This window comes from Capsicum annuum, chromosome 10 (assembly GCF_002878395.1).
Source record: "Capsicum annuum cultivar UCD-10X-F1 chromosome 10, UCD10Xv1.1, whole genome shotgun sequence".
Taxonomy (NCBI): Eukaryota; Viridiplantae; Streptophyta; class Magnoliopsida; order Solanales; family Solanaceae; genus Capsicum; species Capsicum annuum.
Genome location: NC_061120.1, coordinates 32250778 through 32276185, shown reverse-complemented (window position 1 = coordinate 32276185; position 25408 = coordinate 32250778). Strand labels below are relative to the sequence as shown.

At 33.2% G+C, this 25408-nt stretch overlaps 1 protein-coding gene across 1 annotated transcript; it reads right to left on the bottom strand.

The window, feature by feature from the left end:
• Positions 1–14986: 14986 nt before the first annotated feature.
• LOC107845580 (3-ketoacyl-CoA synthase 1) lies at positions 14987–17675 on the bottom strand. Its single transcript, XM_016689993.2, has 2 exons — positions 15942–17675; positions 14987–15534 (listed from the first exon to the last, which is right to left on the bottom strand). Exons 1-2 carry the CDS (start codon positions 17117–17119, stop codon positions 15111–15113), a joined length of 1602 nt encoding a protein of 533 aa, XP_016545479.1. The 5' UTR covers positions 17120–17675; the 3' UTR covers positions 14987–15110.
• Positions 17676–25408: the final 7733 nt, after the last annotated feature.

Here is a 25408-nt window from a genome sequence, read left to right as displayed (position 1 = left end):
AAGCAAAGTATGGCACTTGGTTCCACTTCTAAAAGATACATTAGTAATTGGAACTAAATGGGTGTACAGGAACAAAGTTGAAAAGCATGGAACAGTCACAAGAAACAAGGCAAGTTTTGTGGTCCAAAGATATAACCAAGCGGAAGGAATCAACTTTGATGAGACTTTTGCTCCTGTAGCGAGATTAGAAGTTATAAAATTACTTGTTGTATTTGCTGCCTACTAGGAGTTTATACTATATCAGATGGATATGAAGAGTGCATTTCTGAATGGGTTTCCCAAAGGGGAGGTTTATGTCAAGCAACCCCCATGATTCAAAAGCAAAGAGTTTCCAGATAATATGTATAAATTGGATAAAGCTTTGTATGGGCTGTAACAAGCACCTAGAGCTTGGTATGAGAGGTTGTCAAAGTTTCTATTGGAGAATGGTCATTCCAGAGGTAAAATTGATAATACCCTGTTCTAAAAAACCAATGAAAAGGATTTTTTAGTTGTGCAGGTATATGTGGATGACATTATATTTGGATCAACTAATATGAATATGAATCGTAAATTTGAAATACTCATGAGCAGTGAATTTGAGATGAGCATGATGGGATAACTAAATCACTTTTTGGGTTTACAAATAAGTCAATCAGCATCAGGGACAATGATCCACCAATAGAAGTATGTCAAAGAGCTTCTCAAAAGATTTTCCATGAAAGATTCAAAGGAGATCAGTACTCCTATTGCCACTACCACAAAGCTGGACATGGATGAAACAGGTTCAGATGTAGAGCAAAAGATGTATAGAGGTATGATAAGGTCACTCTTATACCTCACTGCAAGCAGGCTTGATATTGTGTTTAGTGTAGGGCTATGTGCCAGGTTTCAAGCTAAGCCTAAGGAATCACATCTAAAATTAGTAAAAAGAATCTTTAGATACTTGAAAGGAACAAGTGATCTTGGGTTATGGTATCCCAAAGGTAGTAACTTTAATTTGGTAGGATATTCTAATGCTGATTACCTGGTCCACAAAGAAACAAAATTCAGTTGCTTTGTCCACTGCTGAGGCTAAATATATAGTTGATGGGTCTTGCTGTACTCAGATATTATGGATTAAACAACAACTTATGGATTTTGGTATATATGTTGGTTGTGTTCCCATTTTTTGTTATAATACAAGTGCCATTAATATAGCTAAAAATCCTGTTCAACATAAAAAAACCAAGCATATTGATATTAGACATCAATTTCTTAGAGATAATGTTGAAAAAGGTTATGTATCAATTATGTTTTGCTAAATAGAGGAATAAATTGCGGACATATTTACTAAGGCCTTGCATAGAGAATATTTTAAAAGAAACAGATTAGCTTTGGGATGACTAAAATAGTATAAATCTCCCCCAATAATTGATTAGAAAAGATTGTACTTAAGTGGTAGTTGATTAATTCAGTCTAACACATTTAGTTGTGTATCCTAATTCTAAGGTTTTAGAGTAAATTAACTCAGCTATGTGTTGATTCTGCAGATAGGAAGAGCTATCAAAGCAAATTTTGACCATTGTTTACACAGTTCAATTATGATTTTCACGTGTTCGTGATTGCATAAGAGAGAAAAAAGTTTTTTAATTGGTCCCTTCCGTTATACTTAAACCGCTAAAAATCCAAAAGTCATCTGCCTTAAAAAGCTGCTAGCCTTTTCCCATCAGTTCAGACCCCTTCATCATTACGGTTCTATCCAAATCCTTTTCTCACATGACTCAACTTCCTCCAAATCCTTCTTAAATACGTATCCTTTTTCCCTCTCCTTCTTATTCTCTCTACACCTTCTTTACAACAACACAAAAACTTTCTGACTCATCAACCATGTATTCTTCATCATCTTCTTCACCTGACTCTGCCACAAATACTTTCACCTCCATTGTCATCCACCCAAACATCACCTTACCTCCATTAATTCCTTCTCAAATCACCCAAAAATTCTTTGATTTTGCTACGTTTAAAAACATCCCAAATCTTTTTACATATTTTTCTCCAAATACCTCATTTCATTCCAACTCGTCACTTTCTCCACCAATTCTACTTCAAATTATTGATCAAGATGATGAACCCATTACAAATCTCATCCCTCGAAGGTCTATATCCTTTCTAAAATGAAAACCCTCTTCTGTTGTCATTGATGTTGATGAATCTACTTCAGTTAAGCCTTCTCCTGTAGTTGTTTCTCCTCGCATTCCTCTTACTCGAGGAAAGAAATAACAACAAGATACTTTATTAGAAGAATTACTTCATGCAACTAAAAAGATATGGGTTGCTCCTTCTGGTTCTCCATCTCTCAGTAATCCCTCTCCTGATATTCTCTTTTATTCTAAAAAAAAACAAAAGCATATCATTACCAAAACCTTACAGTCCTTTTTCATATCTATCTCTGCATCCCAACCTACTTCCAAAACTTTATCATCCTCAAAATCTATGGAGAAAGCTTCTCCTAAGATAGCCTCGACTGTTAAAAGATCCCCTTTCACCAGAGGCTCTTCAAAATTCTCTTCTCGTCTGAAGAAACAAGTATTCCAACCTGTTCCTTCTGATTTCTTGCATTCAAATTTAGATTTTTTTTCCTGATATCCCTCCTACTTCCTCTACTTACCCTGATCTAGATCTTGACTATGATATTGCTTTTGATACTCCTGCTGATAAGGACTTTCTATCAGCTCAAGTTCTCCACTTTCAAAAATGTAAGTTGGCTAGGGGTAGAGTTGTCACTAGTTTTGAGGGTCCTGATATGAATGTGTTGCTCACTAAAATGAATGGTCAGGGGTGGTCACACCTGTTTCTTCAAGGTGATTCTCAAAGGAAATTTGGGAAAGCTGAAATGTATAAATTTTACACTAATGGAATTGTTGTTGGGGAGATATTCTCCACCACTATTTATGGAAAAACTATAAATCTTTACCCTACTGATCTGAGTGGAATTTTATGTGTTCGTACTGGGGGTTTGGTTCATTATGTGAAAGGTGCTTGCCCTCCTCTTGATAACCTTTCTTCAGCTATTGATATTTCTAGAAAATTCTCTGTAAATCCTTCTTTTTTAACTCACAGAAGGGTTCTCAAAAATGAGATCTCTCCTGCCCACCAATTCTATTTTGATGTGGTTCACAAAATGATCCTTCCTAGATAGGAAAGGAGAACTGTAGCAAATTTTCTTGATCTCACCCTGATGGAACTGCTAGAATCTCAAATTCTGATTGATCTTCCTACACTCATCATTAAGCGCATGTGAAGGTTTTTAATTCAAGATGTAAATGGCCATGCTTTACCATATAAGTTTTGGCTTGCCCCTGTTTTTGAGGACTTTCATATTCCTGTTAAAGTATGGAAATTGCAGACCACAAAGGATGTCATTAGGTTTGTGAACCATGCTATGTTACCTGCTGGTATGAGGAGTGCTGATAATCTTATGCAAAGGCTGAGGAATGCTTTTGTTGCCAAGAAAAGTAACATTGATATGGCATAATCTGCATTGGAAGTTGCTCAGGCTACTCATAAGGAGGAGAAACAGGTCCTTTAAGCTCAAATGGCCTCCCTCACAGCCCTTTTGGAAAAAGAAAGAGTTGAAAATATAGATATCATTAAGAAGCTGACCTCCTTTATTCCTTCTTCCTTATCCACTTAAGCCCTCTTAGTATCCTTTGGTATCTTTCATTCCTACTTTTTGGTTAAGCTGGTTCTCTCTTATTATTTATTATGAGCTGTGATCATTGTATTTTGATCTATCAATGAAATGGTCTCTTTTTGTATTATGTGGCTCACTTCTGTGTCATTGATATATTTCGTGTTCTTTTCACTCTAAAGTCTTCATGTTTTAGTGATAGCACCAGTGGCTATAAATTATAAGACTTGTTTCACTTATTGGTCCAGTTTTTTAATGATGTCAAAAGGGGGAATAATAGATTATACAGTGCTTATAACTCAATTAACTAATTGTGTTTTATTTGTTTCCTTTACTTAACTTCTTGGTGAGTATGTCAGGTTTATGGTATTATATTGCTATGTTTGTCATCATCAAAAATGGTTAAATTGTTAGAGCATGTGGAGTTTTGATGATAGATATGAAATGAAATATGTGGTAAAAGTTGTTCTATCCAACTGAACCAAGGTCAGTTGCAGATAAGTTATTAATATAATGATCTGGCGTACAAACAAAAGTGGATAACATTTATCACAATAGAATTTGAGTAGAAAAATAAGACTTGCAGAAGTTGAGTTGAAAAAGAAGAAGTCCAAAAGTTGAGTTGAATAAAAAGTCCTGAAGAAAGATAAAAGAGAAATCCTATTGAAAGAAGAAGAGAGGGGCGGCAACAAGTAGCAGGAAACTATCTGGAATCCTATTGAATATAGAAGTTGATATCAATTGAAGGACTCCATGAAGTGGGTGCTTAATACAAGAAACGAATTTAAAAGCACCAACTCAAGCACTAAAAAGCATATCAACAATCAGCATATCAGTTCTCATACTTGAAGAAGAACCTGATCTCTTACTTAGCAAGTTGTAGAATTTGTTTAGTGAGTAGGTTCTTTGAGTTGTAATGAGTCAATGTTCTAGTCTCGGTGATCTATAAACTGAGTTAGGAATTGTGTCTTCAAGTTTTGGATCTCGAAGATTTGGGAACACTTATCTTGGGAAGATTTGTTTTTTTGTAGTGATAGGAGTTAGAAGTTTTACTTCCTAGTTAACATGAAGTCTTGTAATTCTGTTGATTGTTGAGGCTCAAGTATTATAGTGAGGTTAGGTTAAATCCTGTAGAGGTACATGTTGTGATTTTTTACACCTTTCTTGAGCCGGGTGTTTTCCACGTGAAAAAATAGTGTTCAGTATTTACTTTTGTGAACCACATTTACTTACTTGTTCCACAGATAAGCAATTAGTAGGGCTCATACTCTAACAAGTGGTATCAAAGCAAGGTTGTCTTAAATAAGGTTAGTACCTAAGAAAAGATCAATATGATGAATTTCGCACATCCTACTGGTCACAGTGAAGGTCAGTCAACTACTAGACCTCCACTTTTTTATGGCTCTTATTTTTTCTGGTGGAAAGCAAGGATGGAGATGTTCATTCAAGGGGAAGATTATGAATTATGTGATAAGATTACTGATGGTCCCACTATTCCAATGAAGATGGTTGATGGTGAACAAGTCAACAAAGTAAGGAGTGAATTTACTCCTGATGACTTGTTGGCTATGAAGAAAAATACAAAGACCAAGAACATCTTGGTCTGTGGACTAGGACCTGCTGAATATAATAGGGTATCCACCTGCACTACTGCTAAGCAAATTTGGGACATACTGGTAAATGCTCATGAAGGCACGTCTCAAGTAATAAAATTTAGGATCTCTCTTCTTTTTACTAAGTATGAGGAATTCAAAATAAAGAAAAATAAAACCTTGCATGAAATGATGACAAGGATTACCACTTTAACAAATAAGCTGACTTTCTTATAAAAAGTCATCTCTGAGGAAGGACAAGTTAAAAAGGTTCTGAGGGTATTACCCAAATCAAAATGGAATGTCAAAGTAACTACAATCAGGGAGGCTAATAAGGATCTTGAAAGTATGACTCTGGATGAACTAGTAGGGAACCTAAGGACTAATGAAATGGAAGTTGATGGAGTCAGAGAACGAGCAGCTCCTGAGAAAATCTTAGCATTGAAAGTTTCTAATAGTGATTAGTAATTTAAACTTGATAAAGAGCAAGTTGCCCTCATAACTAAGAACTTCAGCAAATTCTTCAAAAACAAGAAGGGAACAGGTACTAAGAAACGTTCCAATGACAATCTAAATGGGTTCTATAAATGTGGCAAAACTGATCACCAGATTAGGGACTGTCTAGTCTTGGAAATAGAATGGAAGAAGAAAAGGGCAGAAAAGGAGCTGATGGCAAAAAGAAAAGAGGAGCATGCAATGATAGCAGCCTGGGGATCTGCTTCAGATGAAGATGAAGTTAATGAAACTGCATTCATGGCCCTTGGGGATTGAGATCTGGATGAAGAAGATGAGGATTCTGAGGTAAGTATACTTGAACTCAAAGAAAAACTGAAATTGTTCTCAAAGCCAAAACTTGTTTCCTTGATGAGTGTATTGATTAATCATTTCCAAGAGTTAATCTCTGATAAGGATGAATTTTTCAATAGTCTAGCAAGTCTTAAATTTGATCTCATCGATTTAAAGGCTTGCTCAAATACAGTTGATAAAAAAATTGCAGTCTTAAGAAATAGGTTGCAGAACTTGAGATTTCAAATAATAATCTTAGGTCTGAAGTTCTCAAATTAACTCTCACTGAAAATGGGAAGAAGGCCATGAGTAAAGAACAAGAAGATGCTGAACTTGAGCTTGTTAAATACAAACAAGAATTATATGATTTAACTAAAAAAATAAATAAGTTGAGTCAGGAAATCACTAAACCAAAATTGGATCTTGAAAGGGCAAATAGGTGGACAAACTCCTCTAGAATTGTTCACAAATTAAGTGAGAAAAATTTCAATGAAAAGGCAGGTTTCGGATTCCACAAAAGTTTCAATGATCTAAAAGATTTATGATACACTTGTGAAAACCTTGGACATCCCACCACTGAATGTGCAGTAGCTACAAAAAGTAGATTAAACAGTCAAAATCTGGCTAACAGATCTTCTCAGACCAAAAGGAATAAAACTAGTTCTGGTTAGAGAAATAGGTTGCACTACGTGTTGCCTGCATGGACTAAGAGAATTTTAATTCAGCCTTTCAATCATAAAATAGGACCCAAGCTTGTCTGGGTTCCTAAGGCTAACCTTTGAATTCTTTTTGCATAAGAAAGTAAAAGGAAGCAAAAGGAACTGGTATTTAGACACTGCTTGCTCAAGACATATGACTGGGAATAAGAAAAAGTTCTTTTTACTCTTCAAAATAAATAGAGGAGGAGTTTCCTTTGGTGATGGAAAAAGGGGAACCATAAATGGAATTGGAAAGATTGACTCATCAGAGTCAAAAGCATTGGAAGATGTCTATCTTGTAGAAGGATTGAAACATAATCTGCTGAGCATCTCACAACTGTGTGATAAAGGTAATAAAGTTGTTTTTACAGCTGCAGGAGTTAAGGTAAAAAATATGGATACTAAAGAGGTTGTACTCACTGTAAGGAGATATAAAAATGTATACAAAGCTGATATCATGGCACTACCAGGACCTGAATTGACTTGTCTGAGTTCTATAGAAAAGGATCCCCTCCTTTGGCACAGAAGACTTGGTCATGCAAGTCTGAAACAACTAAACATACTTTCATCCAAAGACATGGTATTGGGATTAACCAAGAATCTAGTTCAAGGAAGAAAAGTTATGTAGTGCATGTGTAAGGGGGAAACAAGTAAGATCTTCTTTTAAGTTCAAGAGCTATGTTAGCACAACCAAGTGCCTTGACCTGGTTCATGTAGACTTATGTGGACCCATGATACTTCAAAGAAGAGGTGGAAAAAGGTATGTGTTTGTAATTTTTGATGACTATTCCAGGTTTACTTGGACTTTGTTTCTAGCCTTTAAAGAAGATTTCTTTGATGTATTTGAAATCGTCATTAAGAAGATTGAAAAGAAATTAGGTCCTTTATTAGTTTCCATAAGGTCTGACTATGGTTCAGAATTTGAGAATGTAAAATTCTAGAAATACTGTTAAACAAATGGTATAGATCACAACTTCTCAGCTCCTAGAACACCACAACAAAATAGAATAGCGGAGATGAAAAATAGAATTTTGGAAGATATGGCTAGAACAATGATGATTGCAGCAAATATTGCTAAAAACCTTTGGGCTGAGGCAATAAGTACTACAGCATATATCATAAATAGATACATAATCGGACCTTTCTTAGAAAAGACTCCCTATGAATTACTAAAAGGAAGAAATCCTAACATCTCTCACTTTAGAATCTTTGGATGTAAATATTTTATACATAATAATGGAAAGGATAATTTGGGAAAATTTGATGCTAAAAGTGATAAGGGAATCTTCTTAGGATATTCACTCAATAGTAAAGCATATAGGATTTTAAACAACAGAACAAACTGTGTTGAAGAAATCATACATGTGATCTTTGATGAATCCTGTGTTAAGACTAACCTGCAAGAAGAAAATGATATTGATAAACAGGTTGTACAACCCGTTTCATTGACTGAAGATATCTAACTTGGAGGCACTTCAACAGGGGGAACTAAAACTGAAGGCGCAGTGACGAGGGGAACTGAGCCACCAACTACCACAGATCAAAATGTTGTCAGTGATCCTAGTGGCTCACTAGGTTTGATTCTAAAAGAGTACAAATATCAAGGATCATAACCCATAGAAAATGTTCTCACTGAACTCACCTCTGGGATTACTATAAGATCTGGACTGAGAAGTATATGTACTTTCAAGGCATTCCTATTAGAAATAGAGCCAAAAAGATAATTAAAGCATTGTTTGATGTTGATTGGATCATAGCTATGCAAGAAGAACTGAACCAGTTTGAAAGAAGCAAAGTATGGCACTTGGTTCCATTTCCAAAAGATAGATTAGTAATTGGAACTAAGTGGGTGTACAAAAAGCAAAGTTGATGAGCATGAAACAGTTATAAGAAATAAGGCAAGGTTGGTGGTCCAAGGATATAACCAAGAGAAAGGAATCAACCTTGATGAGACTTCTACTCCTGTAGCGAGATTGGAAGCTATAAAACTACTTGTTGCATTTGTTGCCTACAAAGTGTTTATACTATATCAGATGGATGTGAAGAGTGCATTTCTGAATGGGTTTCTCAAAGAGGAGGTTTATGTCAAGCAACCCCCATGATTCAAAAGCAAAGAGTTTCCTGATCATGTGTATAAATTGGATAAAGCTTTGTATGGGCTGAAACAAGCACCTAGAGCTTGGTATGAGAGGTTGTTAAAGTTTCTATTAGAGAATGGTCATTTCAGAGGTAAAATTGATAATACCCTATTCTTAAAAACTAATGGAAAGGATTTGTTAGTTGTGCAGATATATGTGGAAGACATTATATTTGGATCAACTAATATGAACATTACTCATGAGCAGTGAATTTTAGATGAGCATGATGGGAGAACTAAATTACTTTTTGGGTTTAAAAATAAGACAATCAGCATCAGGGAAAATGATCCACCAACAGAAGTATGTCAAAGATCTTCTCAAAAGATTTTTCATGGAAGAAGCAAAGGAGATCAGTACTTCTATTGCCACTGGCTCAAAGCTGGACATAGATAAAATAGGTTCAGATGTAGAGCAAAAGATGTATAGAGGTATGATAGGGTCACTCCTATACCTCACTGCAAGGAGGCTTGATATTGTGCTTAGTATAGGGCTATGTGTCGGGTTTCAAGATAAGCCTAAGGAATCACATCTAAAATCAGTAAAAAGAATCTTTAGATGCTTGAAAGGAACAAGTGATCTTGGATTATGGTATCCCAAAGGTAGAAACTTTGATTTGGTAGGATATTCTAATGCTGATTATGCAGGATATCTGGTGGACAAAAAAAGCACTACAAGTACGGAACACTTTTTGGGATCATGTTTTATTACCTGGTCCATAAAGAAGCAAAATTCAGTTGCTTTGTCCATTGCTGAGGCTGAATATATAGCTGGTGGGTCTTGCTGAGCTCAGTTATTGTGGATTAAACAACAACTTATGGATTTTGGTATAGATGTTGGTTGTGTTCCCATTTTTTGTGATAATACAAGTGCCATTAGCATAGCTAAAAATCTTGTTCAACATAAAAGAACCAAGCATATTGATATTAGACATCACTTTCTTAGAGATAATGTTGAAAAAGGTTATGTATCAATTATTTTTTGTTCAACTAAGGAACAAATTGCTGACATATTTACTAAGGCCTTGAGTAGAGAATATTTTGAAAGAAACAGATTAGCTTTGGGGATGATTAAAATTGTATAAATCTCCCCAAATGATTGATTAGAAAAGACTGTACTTCAGTGGTAGTTGATTAATTCAGTCTTACACATTTAGTTGTGTTCCTAATTCCAAGGTTTTAGAGTAAATTAACTCAGCTATGTGTTGATTCTGCAGATAGGAAGAGCTATCAAAGCAGATTTTGACCATTGTTTACACAGTTCAGGTATGATTTTCACTTGTTCATGATTGCATAAAAGAGAAACAAGTTTTTTACTTGGTCCCTTCCGTTACACTTAAACCCCCAAAAATCCAAAAGTCATCTACCTTAAAAAACTGCTAGCCCTTTTCCATCAGTTCAGACCCCTTCATCATTACGATTCTATTGAAATCCTTTCCTCACACGACTCAACTTCCTCCAAATCCTTCTTAAATACGTTTCTTTTTTTATTTTCCTTCTTATTCCATCTACACCTTCTTTACAACAACACAATAACTTTCTGACTTATCATCCATAGATTCTTCATCATCTTCTTCACCTGACTCTGCCACAAACACTTTCACCTCCATTGTCATCCACCCAAACATCACCTTACCTCCATTAATTCCTTCTCAAAAAACCAAAAATTTCTCTGATTTTGCTGCGTTCAAAAACTTCCCAAATCTTTTTACACATTTTTCTCCAAATACCTCATTCCATTCCAACCTGTCACTTTCTCAACTAATTCCACTTCAAATTGTTGATCAAGATGATGAACCCATTGCAAAGCTCATCCTTCAAAGGTCCAGATCCTTTCTAAAATGAAAACCCTCTTCTGTTGTCATTGATATAGATGAATCTACTTTAGTTAAGCCTTCTCTTGTAGTTGTTTCACCTCGTATTCCTCTTACTCGAGGAAAGAAACAACAACAAGATACTTCATTGGAAGAATCACTTCATGCAAGTAAAAAAAAATGGGTTGCTCCTTCTGTTTCTCCACCTCTCAGTAATTCCTCTGTTGATATTCTCCTTTGTTCTAAAAGGAAACGAAAGAATATTATTGCCAAAACCTTAAAGTCCTCTTTCAAATCTATCTCTCCATCTCCACCCACTTCTAAAACTTCGTCTTTCTCAAAATCTACGGAGAAAGTTTCTCCTAAGAAAGCCTCCACTATTAAAGGATCCCCTTCCACCAGAGGCTCTTCAAAATCCTCTTTTCGTCTAAAGAAATAAGTATCCCAACCTGTTTCTTTTGATTCCTTGGATTCAGATTCTAATTTTCTTCCTGATATCCTTCCTACTTTCTCTACTCAACCTGATCCAGATCTTGACTATAATGTTGGTTTTGATACTCCTACTGACAATGCCTTCCTATCAACTCAAGTTCTCTACTTTTAAAAACATAAGTTGGATAGGGGTAGAGTTGTCACTAGTTTTAGGGGTCCTGATATGGATGTGTTTCTCACCAAACTGAATGCTCAGGGGTGGTCACACCTGTTTCTTCAAGGTGATTCTCAAAGGAAGTTTGGGAAAGATGAAGTGTATGAATTTTACACTAATGGAGTAGTTGTTGGGAGATGTCCTCCACCACTGTTCATGGTAAAACCATAAATCTTTACCCTACTAATCTTAGTGGAATTTTACGTGTTCCTACTGGGGGTTGAGGTCATTATGTTAAAGGTGCTTGGCCTCCTATTGATAACCTTCCTTTAGCTATTGATATTTCTAGAAAATTCTCTAGAAATCCTTCCCTTTTAACTCATAAAAGGGTTCTCAAGAATGAGATGTCTCCTCTCCACCATTTCTATTTTGATGTGGTTCATAAAATGATCCTTCCTAGATAGGAAAGGAAAACTGTAGCAAATTTTCTTAATCTCACCCTGATGGAACTGCTAGAATCTCAAATTCTGATTAATCTTCCTACACTCATCATTAAGCGCATTCGAAGGTTTTTAATTCAAGATGCAAATGGCCATGCTTTACCATATGAGTTCTGGCTTGCCCCTATTTTTGAGGACTTTTATATTCCTATCAAAGTATGGTCATTGCAGACCACAAAGGATGTCATTGGGTTTGTGAACCATGCTATATTATCTGCTGCTATGAGGAGTGCTGATAATCCTAGGCAAAGGCTGAGGAATGCTCTTTTTGCCAAGTAAAGTGAGGTGTATGTGGCACAAGATGCATTGGAAGTTGCTCAGGCTACTCATGAGGAGGGGAAACAGGTCCTTCAAGCTCAAATTGCCTCCCTCACAGCCCTTTTGGAAAAGGAAAGAGCTGAAAATATAGATATCATTAAGAAGCTGACCTCTCTTATTCCTTCTTCCTCATCCACTGAAGCCTTCTTAGTATCCTTTGGCATCTTTTATTCCTACTTTTTGGTTAAGCTGGTTCTCTCTTATTATTTATTATGGGCTGTGATCATTGTATTTTGATCTATTAATGAAATGGTCTCTTTTTGTTTTATGTGGCTCAATTCTGTGTTATTGATACATTGCTTGTTCTTTTTGCTCTAAAGTCTTCATATTTTAGTGATAGCCCCAGTGGCCATGAATTATAAGACTTGTTTCACTCATTGGTCCAGTTTTGCGATGATGTCAAAAGGGGAAAGAACAGATTATACAGTGCTTATAACTCAATTGACTAATCTGTGTTTTATTCTGTTTCCTTTACTTAACTTCTTGGTGAGTATGTAGGTTTGTGGTATTATATTGCTATGTTTGTTATCATCAAAAAGGGGGAAATTATTAGAGCATGTGGAGTTTTGATGATAGACATGAGAATAAAATATGTGGTAAAAGTTATTCCATCCAACTGAACCAAGGTCAGCTGCAGATAAGTTATTGATATGATGACCTGGCGTACAAATAGAAGTGGATAACATTTATCACATTAGAAGTTGAGTTGAAAAAGAAGACTTACAGAAGTTGAGTTGAAAAAGAAGAAGTGTAGAAGTTGAGTTAAACAAGAAGTCCTAAAGAAAGAGAAAAGAGGAATTCTATTGAAAGAAGAAGAGAGGGGCGGCAACAAGTAGCAATAAACTATCTGGAGTCATATTGAATATAGAAGTTGATATCAATTGAAGGACTTCATGATGTGGGTGCTTAAATACAAGAAACGAATTCAAAGCACCAACTCAAGCACTGAAAAGCATATCAACAATCAGCATATCAGTTCTCATACTTGAAGAAGAACCTGATCTCTTACTTAGCAAGTTGTAGAATTTGTTTAGTGAGTAGGTTCTTTGAGTTGTAATGAGTCAATGTTCTGGTCTCAGTAATCTATAAACTGAGTTAGGAATTGTGTCTTCAATTTTGGGAACTAGAAGATTTGGGAACACTTATCTTGGGAAGATTTGTGTTTTTGTAGTGATAGGAGTTAGAAGTTTTAATTCCTAATTAACAAGAAGTCTTGTAATTCTGTTGGTTGTTGAGGCTCAAGTAGTATAGTGAGGTTGGGTTAAATCCTGTAGAGGTACAGTTTGTGGTTTTTTACACCTTTCTTGAGCCGGGTGTTTTCCACGTAAAAACACTATGTTCTGTATTTACTTCTGTGAACCACGTTTGTTTACTTATTCCACAGATAGGCAATTAGTAGGGCTCGTACTCTAACAATATGTATTACACATCATGTGGGGATTTAATGAGAACATTTAGTGGGTTCTTTATCAATTTGGGAGGCTCTCCTATTTCTCATAAATCCAAGAAACAAGCCTTAATTTCTCCCTTATCGGCAGAATCAGAATACACAGATCTATGAGAAAGCCTACTGCAGAACTTACTTGGTTGATAAGGCTTCTTTATGATTTGTCCATTTGTCCATCATTTGCGGTGTCTATTCACTTTGATAGCCAGATGGCTATCCATATAGCCCGTAACATGGTGTTCCATGAAAGGACCAAACACGTTGAGCTTGATTGTCACTTTGTGAGTCAATAGTCTCTCCACCAAATAATATTTCTTTCATTTGTTCCATCGACTTCTCAACAAGCTAATTTATTCACCAAAGCTCTCTCGACAGTCACATCACTCGATTCTCCCCAAGTTGAGTGTCGTTGCACTCCTCTCTACCTTGACGGGTTTGGAGTGTTCAGAATGATGAGCTGAATGTGAAGAGCTCAACCATACTTGTTAATAAGCAATGTCAGAGGTCGAAAATGAGGAAGAAAGAAGAACAACATCTGGATACTTCGATGGGCTCGAAGTGGCTTGATATCAAAGATGGGACAACCTCCCGTGGGACAAATACAAGACAACAAGTTAGGCCAACTCGGGAGAAAAGAACTGACTCACCCGTGCTGAATCCATATATTGCAATATCCTGACGAATATTATACTGTATAGTTATAAATATTTCTTTTTTGGCATGAGTTATTTCTTTACTAGTATAAGTAATATTTCTTTCCTAGTATATTTGGATTTCCAGTATATAATACAAACTGCAGCGGTTAGCTTTTACATTTTTTACTTGTATATATACATGTACGGGTTGATAATAACAATACAAAACTTTCTCCATCCTTTTCGTCACCCGGGATAACTTATCCCAAGATTAGTTATTCCGGGATTTTTATTTCACCTTTAATGTGGAATAAAAATAATACTACAATTTCGGGATAAGTTATCCCATTATTTCATTCCAACCAAACATGGTTTTCAACAGATAAAAGAGGCTGTCGCCGCCTGATATAAGCAGAAGAGAAGCGGGGGCCACCGGAGCTATTTGCGTCTAGTGTTTCGATTGAAAGAGCAAGAGAGACAACTCAAATGCCAGCACAGAAATTGAAAGAGCTGAGCAAAGCAAGAGAAGAGAAGGTCCAAATGAACTCACAAAAATAATAAGTATTACGTACTTTATACCATAATCAAGAAGCGAGCTGCTCAACTGAAAGTTGAAACTAGACTTGCATGAAAAAGAATGATTTTCTTTTACTGACCATAAATGTTGAAACTTAAAGCTTGCAACTTAACCAAATCCGGACCGTATTATATTATTCCCTCTTTTCCTTCTACGTGGTGTTAGTCAAACATTTTGAATTTCACTATGGATTCAGACGTGAGATCTTAAATTTTCGTAAATGAAATTTACATACTTGAAAACAATGTAAAAAGTACTGTAATTCACATTTAAAATATTTGAAAGTCATATGAAAAAGTAAGTTGACACTCGAAATTCAAAAACAATGACACATAAATTGGGACGCGGATGAAGGAGTATTGCCTAATCCTCTATGGCTTGGCAAGGGCAACTTTCACAGGATAACGTTGAATGCAATCAGCCCAAGGGTTCCCATTTGCATTCACTTCATTACTATCAATAGCTCTAAGTGATTTCCACACTGCACTGTTACATTTGAAACCTGAACCAAATGCTATTTGCCAGACTCTATGTCCTTTGCTCACCCTTCCTTTTGATTCTGTGTAGGCTAACTCGTACCATAACGAACTGCTCGACGTGTTACCAAACCTGTGCAGTGTCATTCTTGACGGCTCCATGTGCCAATCGCTTAGGCTCAAGTTGTTTTGTATTTCATCTAACACTGCCCTTCCTCCGGCGTGTATGCAGAAATGCTCGAATGCTAGCTTGAAATCCGGAATGTAAGGCTTCACCTTAGCTTTCAGGACTTTCCTCTTTACCAATGTAATGAAGAACCTGAATCAAAGCAAATTCAGAATTTAAAGTTAGTAGGTTTAAAATGAGTTTGAATGTATTATGTATGTATGTTTTAAAATATTTTGGATGTATATACATAATTCGAGTCGTAAAAACTGAGTTTAGTTAACCATAGAAATCCCACTTTAGATTCGTATGTGTAATTAAGTGAATGAAAGTGTAGGCTTTCTAACAACTTAAGAGATTTTAGGTGAGATGGTCACACATTCTAATGTGGTACAGAGCAAAAGGAGGTCCAAAGTTCGTCAAGTATGCGGCCACCAATTATTATGTGCTTGTCTATTAATAGAATCAGGCTGCACATAAATAAACGTGTTGGATATTTTATTAAATAAATAAATATATACTTTCTCTGTCAGCTTTTTAGATGAATTTGTGTCTCTGACCTGAATTGTTCCGTAAACGGTAACACCAAAGGCCCTAGCGTTGTGATGTTCGTTTTGAGAGCATCACCAGCTACAGCCATAAGTTCACGAGCTAGTGACACCCCTATGATTCCTTTGTCGTCTTCTCTTTGGTACACACAGTTGTAGCTATTGTCATCTGCTCCTTTATGAGTTCGAACCGTGTGAACAAGCTCGTATTTGGACCGGGTTCTGTCTTTTGACTTGTTAGACAAAAGCATGGCTGCTCCACCCATACGGAATATGCAATTGCATAGCAACATTGACCTATCATTTCCAAAGTACCAGTTTAATGTGATGTTTTCCATGCTAACTACCACTGCATATGAATTTGGATTTGCTTTTAATAGATGTTTGGCTAAGTCAATTGAAATTAGGCCAGCACTACAGCCCATTCCACCCAAATTGTAACTCTTGATGTCAGTCTTGAGCTTGTAGTGGTTGACAATCATTGAGGAGAGAGATGGTGTTGGATTAAACAAGCTACAATTCACTATGAGAATTCCAATTTCCTCTGGCTTGACTTTTGTTTTGCTAAATAGTGAGTCCAACGCACCAAACATGACTGCCTCGGCCTCTGCACGTGCTTCATTCATGCTCAGGTTCGGTGGGTTGGATGTGATTCCTCTTGGGAAATAGGTCTCGTCACCTAATCCAGAACGTTGGGATATTCTTTTTTGAAATATGATAGTCTCATCCTCAAACGCGCCATTTCCTGTGGTCATCTTCAAGAATGAGTCAACAGACATTTTTCGTTCATCTTCGGCTTTGTAACAAGCAAAATCGACCAAATAGACCGGTCTAGGTTTCTTGACATAGTGAATCCCTAAAAGGAAAAAGAGCACTATTAAACCGGTAAGACCAGTCGAGATGTCAACAAGTAATGTTGGATCACTTGTCCATATATCATAAAACCGGTCTAAATTTAGACCGGTCAGTTGAATAAGAGTTAGGACAACCATAGGCAAAACCGTAATCACAAGAAAAAGAGTGGCCGGGTTACATGAATAACCATAACCAAGTTTAACATATTTGAGCTTCACAGATTGTAAAAAATCCGGCAATTTTCGCCGGATTCTTATAACTACTGAGGATGAATCTTTGAAATCCATCTCAGCTGTTAGCCTCTCTTTTTCCATTTCTATACTTTCATTTGCCATTTTCTACACTCTTTAAAAATATGAAGAGAGCTCAAGATGATAGTGTATAAGAAGTTGGATTAGTGTTGAACCTCCAACAAGAAAAATAATTGTGGGAGAAGTCTTGATCAAGGCAAAGGAAGACAACGCGATTGGTGTGGTTTGTTGTGGGGGTTGAGGAAGAAAGAATAGGAAATATACCTACATATATAATGAATACAAGAACGACATATACTACCTCCATGTTATTTTATTTAGCCCCTGTACGAAAAATATATGTTTCATTTTATTTGTCAATTTAAATTAAGAGAGATCTATTTTTTTTTCATACCACTCTCAATATTAAATATCTGCACACAATAGTAATAGTCAAATTTAAAATTGTAAAACATTATTAATAAGGTTAGTTTAATAAAATATATCTTTAATTAAAATTTTTCTTAGAGGTATGTAAGGTCAAATAATATAAAACGTATAGAGTAGATAAAATAGGTTATTTAGGGGAGCATTGTGTTTTGTGTGTAATCTAGTTTTCATAGGGGGTGTGGGGTTAGGAATGAGTTGTTAAAAGTAAGGATAGATAGCTCAACCACCACGAGAACAGAGTACTAATAGGAAATTATTGCCCAGAAAATGCCAAGTAGGAACGGGATGAAGAGTGTTATTTTTTTATTTTATTTTTTTTCCCAAGTATCCCATCGTCGGCAGCCGTGAGACTAATCCTTCATTTCTCGGTCAGCACATTTTGCGGTAGGGAAGAGTGTCATTTTATTGAAGCACAAGTTGCTAGGTTGGCCGAAATGCTAAACTTACAGAGTTTACACTATAGCCATTAAATGTCAATTTATAAAATTACTTAAAAGATTATTACAAGAAATCATTTATAAAAGATGGAATTAATAATCTAAATCAAAAGAAGTTATTTGTTACTTATAATATACTTTCTCCATTTCAATTTGTTTGACCTAACTTTCCTTTATAATTAATTTTAAAAGGAATGATCATGTCTTTTTTTAGCAACTCTATAGTTTCAACTTTTCATGTGATATATTTAAGATCACAAAATTAAAAGACATTTTGATACATTTGAAGTATCTTTAATTTAAGACCATAACATTCAACAGTCTTTTTTTATTTTTTTAAACTCGATATCAAGTCAAAATACATCATACAAATTGAAATGAAAAGTATTAAAATATAGTGCTAAAAATTTTTACATTATCAATAAATAAGTTTATCCAAACTAATAATGCTCTAGAGCTCTAATTATTTGTTGTTGTTGAGAAAAATTGGGAGTAATTAACCAAGAAGCAAATGAACATGTCAGAAAAGAGGATTTCGTCCAACCAATCATAGTACGACCAAATCATAAGAATCCCCGCAACTTTATTTCGTGTTCTATTACGTATTCTCACATGCAAAAGTAGCAGCAACTGTTTCTACTTCCGTGTCTGCCCACTTTACTACTCCCTCCGCCCCCATTTTACTGGATTTGGCTCTCTCCGTTACACTTTCTCTTCATTTTCTCAAATACACATCTAGATAAATGACACTTATCTAATTTATTTTTTAAAAATTAAAATTAGATCAATTTAACTAACATCTTAACAATAATTAAAATATTAAATTTGAAAAACATACTCTAATTTGGTATGAATATAATTAATATTTTGTTACTCATTAATTTCATTTGTAAATTTTTGATTGAAAATATTGATAATCCAAAGCTTATTCATATATTTCAAAATCTTAATAAAATTTAATAGCATCAAAATAATCACTATTGTTACAGTATCCTTCTCAATTTTTTTTTTTTTATATATTCGTCATCTCAAGTAAATTAAAGTGAAAGAGAACTAAATCAAATACTATCGTAATAATTTCAACACTCTAATTTTCTTCCCATTATTTTATCCTGTAATAATTGCAGAGTTACAAATTTCTGTATAATAATTTATCCTAACTGTACTGTAATATATATCTAATTCTAGATTTTCTATATTATTTATTATCTTGCGTTGTTCTTCTCGTAGTGAGTTTTTAAAATTATATAAACTATCACATGTACTTTTTTCTAAATTTTCTAAGGTTTCTTCTATCCATATTAACTTTTCTTTTAGATTTTTCATTATTTTTCTAATTCGGTTTCTATAATTAATTTCTTTATTTAGATTATCTTGATTTTCTCTAGTTTTTCTAATATATCCTAACATCTCTTAATCTGAATAATATCCTTCTGGGTAAATTTCTTGATATAACTGTTCTATCCCATCTATGGTTTCAATTTCATAGTCTATTACTTTTTCTAATATTATTTTCTTAATGTCTATAATTTCTATATCTTTAAGTATATATAAGATTAAAACTTTAAGATAATCTAGATGATCTATCTTTTAAGATTGATTTTATTATAATATTTTGTAGTTGTTTGTTTTAGTCTTAGTAGTTCTTGCATATTTTTATTAAGAAATTCTATATATTTTATATCTTTATTTTTCATGTATTTGTCTATATTTATTTTTATCTGTTTTTCTAGTAATTGTATGTTTTTCATATTTTTTTTTTTAAAAAAAAAAATTTATGTAATTTGTCATGATAGGTATTTGTAAGAGTAGTTAGGTAGGTATGGTATATAATTTACTCTAGTCATATAATATTCACCAAATGTTTTTCTAATATGACTTTTCTTATATCTGCTACTTTTATATCTTTAAGTGCATACAAAATAAGTATTTTAACTTTATCTACCATCACATCAGATAAATAATTATTCATTTTCATAAAATTGCTTTTTTCAAAATATTCCCTTCAACCATGTACATAACAAAATATGGTCATCTTAGATTACTATATACTAGATTATTCTTAAATAACATGTTCTTCGATCACTATTAGCATGGTAATTTGGATACTTTTTCCCTTAAACAGCGCCTCTACTCTGGTTACTCCCCGCCACGGCTTCTTGCCTCATTGGTTTCACCTTTAGGATGACATAATTCTTAGGGATTTTTCTCCGTTTCCACTTTGCTAATAAACTTCTTAACATATTATTCTTCGAATAATTCTACTATAAAGTAACTAATATGAATTTATTTTATCATATCATGATTGTTGGGAATTATGAATTTAGCTATTCATAATCATAAATAAATATACTTGTTCGGGTAGTTTCGATATTTCTGAAGTTTGTTCCTCCATAGCTTTTTCCATTGAAATATGTCTGTTTTTTAATTAACTGAGCAAAATATTTGAATTGGAGAGAGTATTGCTTCAACACATGAAGGCTTGCTTTGCAATGCCTTCAGTTTCCTTTATTTATAGAACGAAAAATCTTTACAAGCATCTTTACACGTTTTTTAAATGCTAACCTATAAGTCAAAAAGGCTAGTACCTAGGCTAGTACCCTAAAAAGTCTAAAGTCTTTATAGCCTTAAAAATTTCTACAAGTCTAGAAAAGTCTACATAGGCAATAATTACATTTCGTAAAGACTATTCTTGATAATCAAATACTTTAAAAAGATTTGCAAAAACCTCCTTTATGGAGGTCAAATTCAAATCTTATTATGTTCAAAAATACGCTACTAACAGCTCTCGAATTACGGAAAAAAATATCAAGTGAGGAACAGAATTGCACTTATATTCTTGATCAATAAAATCCTTATTTCTTAAAAAAAAAAAAAAAAAACTTAAAATTAGAACTATGATTTCACTCTCCTCATATGCTCTTTAATTTAATTTTTCAGACATTTTAAAATCAATTTCCTAAAATTTATGATCACATATAGTACTTTCCTTATTTAGACGGATTCGTGAATGGGAGTGGCAGGGAAGTTTGACACACATTTGTAGTTAATGATTACTAAATATGTGGGGGAGATTAATATTGGATGTCAAAAATAAAAAAATATTTTCTAAATTTAATATTTTAATCATAATTAAGATGCTAATTAAATTAATTTAATATTGACCTTTAAAAAATAAATTAGACAAGTGTCATTCATGATGTGTACTTAAAGAAATGGAGAGTAAGTGTAATCTAGATGTGTACTGACTCTCTTAATTTGATATTCCTTTTATAGTGTGTTGGGATGGTTATTAATATTATTCATAGTAGAGAAAGGACATAAAATTTCTCTTAAACTTATCTATTAAAGTTACTTTAATACTTTAACTTTAAAAACGTTTATATATTTCCTAACTTTATTTTTAGTGAGTTAAGTATCACCTTAAATGCACATAGCCAACCTCATTTTTGATGGTATGATTCATGTGCGCCGCATCAACATCACGTCGCTGCCACATAAAAATTCTATTTCTTTTTTTTTGTTCAAAAGTTTTTCTTTTATTAATCATATATATACATTAATTAATACCTAATTAATTATTAAAATCCTATATCAAGTGTATAATTTTTCCAACAGTAAAAGCAACTGTCACTGTAGGGGGTGCGGATAACTTGTGTGGTAAAATAGATCTATTAATGGATCTATTTTTATTTGTACGTGGATATTTCTTAACTTCTCTAAACATTTTTATTTTGAGTTTATTTATATTAGTTTTATCGATATTCATATCTTGGGGTGATTATATGGTAATTGGTTAAATGTTTTACTATAGTATTCTTTATTTTTTTTCCCTTAGTTTTTGTAATTCTTCTATATTATTTTGAAAGTATTCTAAATATTCTATATCTTTTGTTTCAAAATATCCAATTAGATTATCTTTCATAAGTTTTTCTAATAATATTATTTCTTCCATATTTTGTCTCCAATATTTTAAATATTCATAGTCTATCATTTTATCCTGTAGTAATTGCAGAGTTACAAATTTCTGTATAATAATTTATCCTAATTGTATTGTAATGTATATCTAATTCTAGATTTTCAATGCTATTTATTATCTTGTGTTGTTCTTCTCGTAGCGAGTTTTTAAAATTATATAAACTATCACATGTACTTTTTCCTAAATTTTCTAGGGTTTCTTCTATCCATATTAATTTTTCTTTTAGATTATCCATTATTTTTCTAATTCGATTTCTATAATTAATTTCTTCATTTAGATTATCTTGATTTTCTCTAATTTTTCTAATATATTCTAACATTTCTTAATCTGAATAATATCCATCTGGGTAATTATCCAGGTATAACTGTTCTATCCAATTTATAGTTTCAATTTCATATTCTAATAATTTTTCTAATATTATTCTCCTAATATCTATAATTTCTATATCTCTAAGTATATATAAGATTAAGATTTTAAGATTATCTATCATTTAAAATTGGTTAAATACTTTATTATAATATTTTTTAGTTGTTTGTTTTAATCTCATTAATTCTTCTATATTTTCACTAAGAAATTGTATATATTTTATATCTATTTACCAAAATTCTAAATATACATAATTTATCATAGTTAGTGTGTGGGTTTGGCATGTAAGTATTTATAAGAGTAGTTCGGTAGGTTTGGTATATAATTAATTCTAGTCATAAAATATCTATCAAATATTTTTTCCAATATGATTTTTCTTATATCGACTATTTCTATATCCTTAAGTACATATCAAATGAGTATTTTAAATTTATCTACCATTTCGTCAGATAAATAATTATCCATTTTTCATAAAATTGTTATTTCAAAATATTCCCTTCAATCATGCACATAACAAAATATAATCACTTTAGATTGCTATATACTAGATTATTCTTAAATAGCATATTCTTCGGTCACTATTAGCATGGTAATCTGGATACTTTTCCCTTAAACAGCACCTCTACTTTGGTTACTCCCCTATCACGGCTTTCTTGCCTCACTGGTTTCACCTTTAGGATGGCATAGTTCTTAGAGATTTTTCTCCTTTTCCACTTTGCTAACAAACTTCTTAACATGCTATTTTTCAAATAATTCTACTATAAACAACTTAACATGAACTTATTTATCATATCATGATTGTTAGGAATTCACGAATTTAGCTATTCATAATAGTAAATGAATATACCTGTTCTGGTAGGTTTGGTAATTCTAAGTTTTGTTCCTCCATAGATTTTTTCATTAAAATATACCTATTTTTTAATAAATAAACAAAACTTTTGTTGTGGACCAGAGATTTTGTGCTTCAATGTATGAAGGCTTACCTTCATCTGAGCAAGTGCTCGTTTATTTATATTCTTAGAAATGAAAATGCATACACTGTTTTTCTTTACATCTGTCAGCTACTTTACAAAAGTAAAAAAAATATTTCTGCAAAGTCCTAAAGCTAATGTCGAATCTAATAATGGCACTACTTGCCAAAAAAGACTAAGAAAAGTCAAAAAGCCTAAGGCTAGTTACATGATTATTTACGTAAAGCTATCTAGCTATTTTAAATCTTCCATATTTCTTTTTCTCCTTTAATAACTTGAATTACTTTCTTTGTCTTCTTTTTTTATCCGTAGTTATCTTCTTTTTATTACTTTGTATCTCCATTATTGCTTCATATCTTGCATCTTCCAGCTGTCGCTTTTATCTTCTTCTATTCCAATTGAACTTCTAGGACAATATTATCTTCTCCATTACATTTTGAACATTGATGGTCTGAATATTTATGTCTAATTAACTTGTAATATCTGGTTAATAATTCTTCCGAAATAAATTTTTCTCTAATGGCTCTGGCAATAGGTTTTTTCTCTAGATTGAGTAAAGTCAAGATCCATTGCCTAACGTCTTCCATATCTGCTTCTCGTAGTTCCTTTGAATTTGAGTATACTATTACATTATCTCTTGAATAATAACTCCATATGAGATTTTTGTTGCGATAAGTGTTTGCTAACTCTTGAAGAATCTTGGATAGTCCAATAATTCTCTTATTTGCATAAAAATTTGGTATCTCAATTCTAGGTATTTCTGGTTGTTGAGTAATATCTTCTAGTATAATCATATCTCGGGTCATTCCTATTTTTACAACTTGTATAGGTGATTTAACTTCATCATACAATATCTCTATTGGTGCTGTGTAAAATTTTATAAAAAATAGGTTACCTTTGGTTATTTTTTTAAAAATATTAAATGACTCATATATTTCTGGTATAGTGGATATTTCATTTTCGTCTTGGGTATATATGGTACTAAGTAGTCCATATTCGTAACAGGTTTTAACTAGACTTGGTTTGATTTTGGGTAAAGCAATTAGCTTATTGTATCTGGTTAGCTTCTGGGTTATACAATTCGTATGCGGTTCTTGGATGTTTATAGCTCTGGGGTTGGTATTTAAGAAGGTTTGTATTTTGTAAATATTTTCTATGTATGTTAGGGCTGTATAGTTGTAGGTCTTTTTGTCTTGGTTTAAACTATCTCGGTATGTGGTAATTTATGGGGGTATGAACATAGGATCTTTTGGTGTATTTCGAATAAATAGTTTATCAAATAGCCTGTTTAGGTTCATATTTTTGTTTTTCCTAACTCCTTTGTTTGTACCTACAGATGTAGATTGATAAACGTTATGGGTTTTATGGAGTATCCCAACGTCTCATTCTAGCTCTGAATTTTTAAAGTCTTTCGATCGACATAGCTCTGCACACTGCTGAGTTAGCTGATTTGTAGCTTCACACTTCATTTTAACTTCATTAGTCTTTAGCTTTTCTATTTCATTACCCATACTGTCCACTTTCATTGAAAGCGTAGTTAGGGTGTTGAATATCTTTTCTAGAGTATCCTCTTCTATAATATCAGTCTGTGTAGCTTTGTCTTGATATGTAATCTGCAATAGTATTTTTGTTAGTACTAATTACTTCAATTGTAAATGTGAAATTTAATATATTTAAGACTAGTCTCCGAATCTCTTTTGTTGTAACTGAATTTTGTATTTTCTTTGTTAGCCACCAACGTACCTGTGTATTATCTATTCGTATAATAAACTTGTTATATACAATATATGGCTCAAATGCTAATAAACATTTATATAATGAACATAATTTTTTTCTATTTATTCCCCATTTTATTTCTGTTTCATTAAACGGACCTGAGTAGTATCTACAATGGTGTTCTAATTTTTCTTCTTCATATCTATATTTAAGTACTCCTCCATAACTACATTCGCTAGCATCTGCTTCTACTATATATATAAATTTTCTATTTTCGTCTGGAAATTGTAATTTTGGTAATTCTTTACAAAGTATTTTTAATATCTGAACTTGTTTTTTATCTTCTTCATTGTAATTATATTCTACATCCTTTTTTAATTTTTTTCTGTAAAGGCTTTAGGTTTTCTGCTAATTTTGGTATATATTCTCTTACTTGGTTTACTAATCCTAAAAATGATTGTAATTTCTTTTTTGT

Excerpts from the sequence above, each read along its gene's own strand:
- LOC107845580 (XM_016689993.2), bottom strand. The coding sequence starts at position 17,119 with ATGGCAAATGAAAGTATAGAAATGGAAAAAGAGAGGCTAACAGCTGAG. Across the intron at positions 15,535-15,941 it reads CCGTTTACGGAACAATTCAG|GTTCTTCATTACATTGGTAA; the intron begins GTCAGAGACACA and ends GCTTTGATTCAG.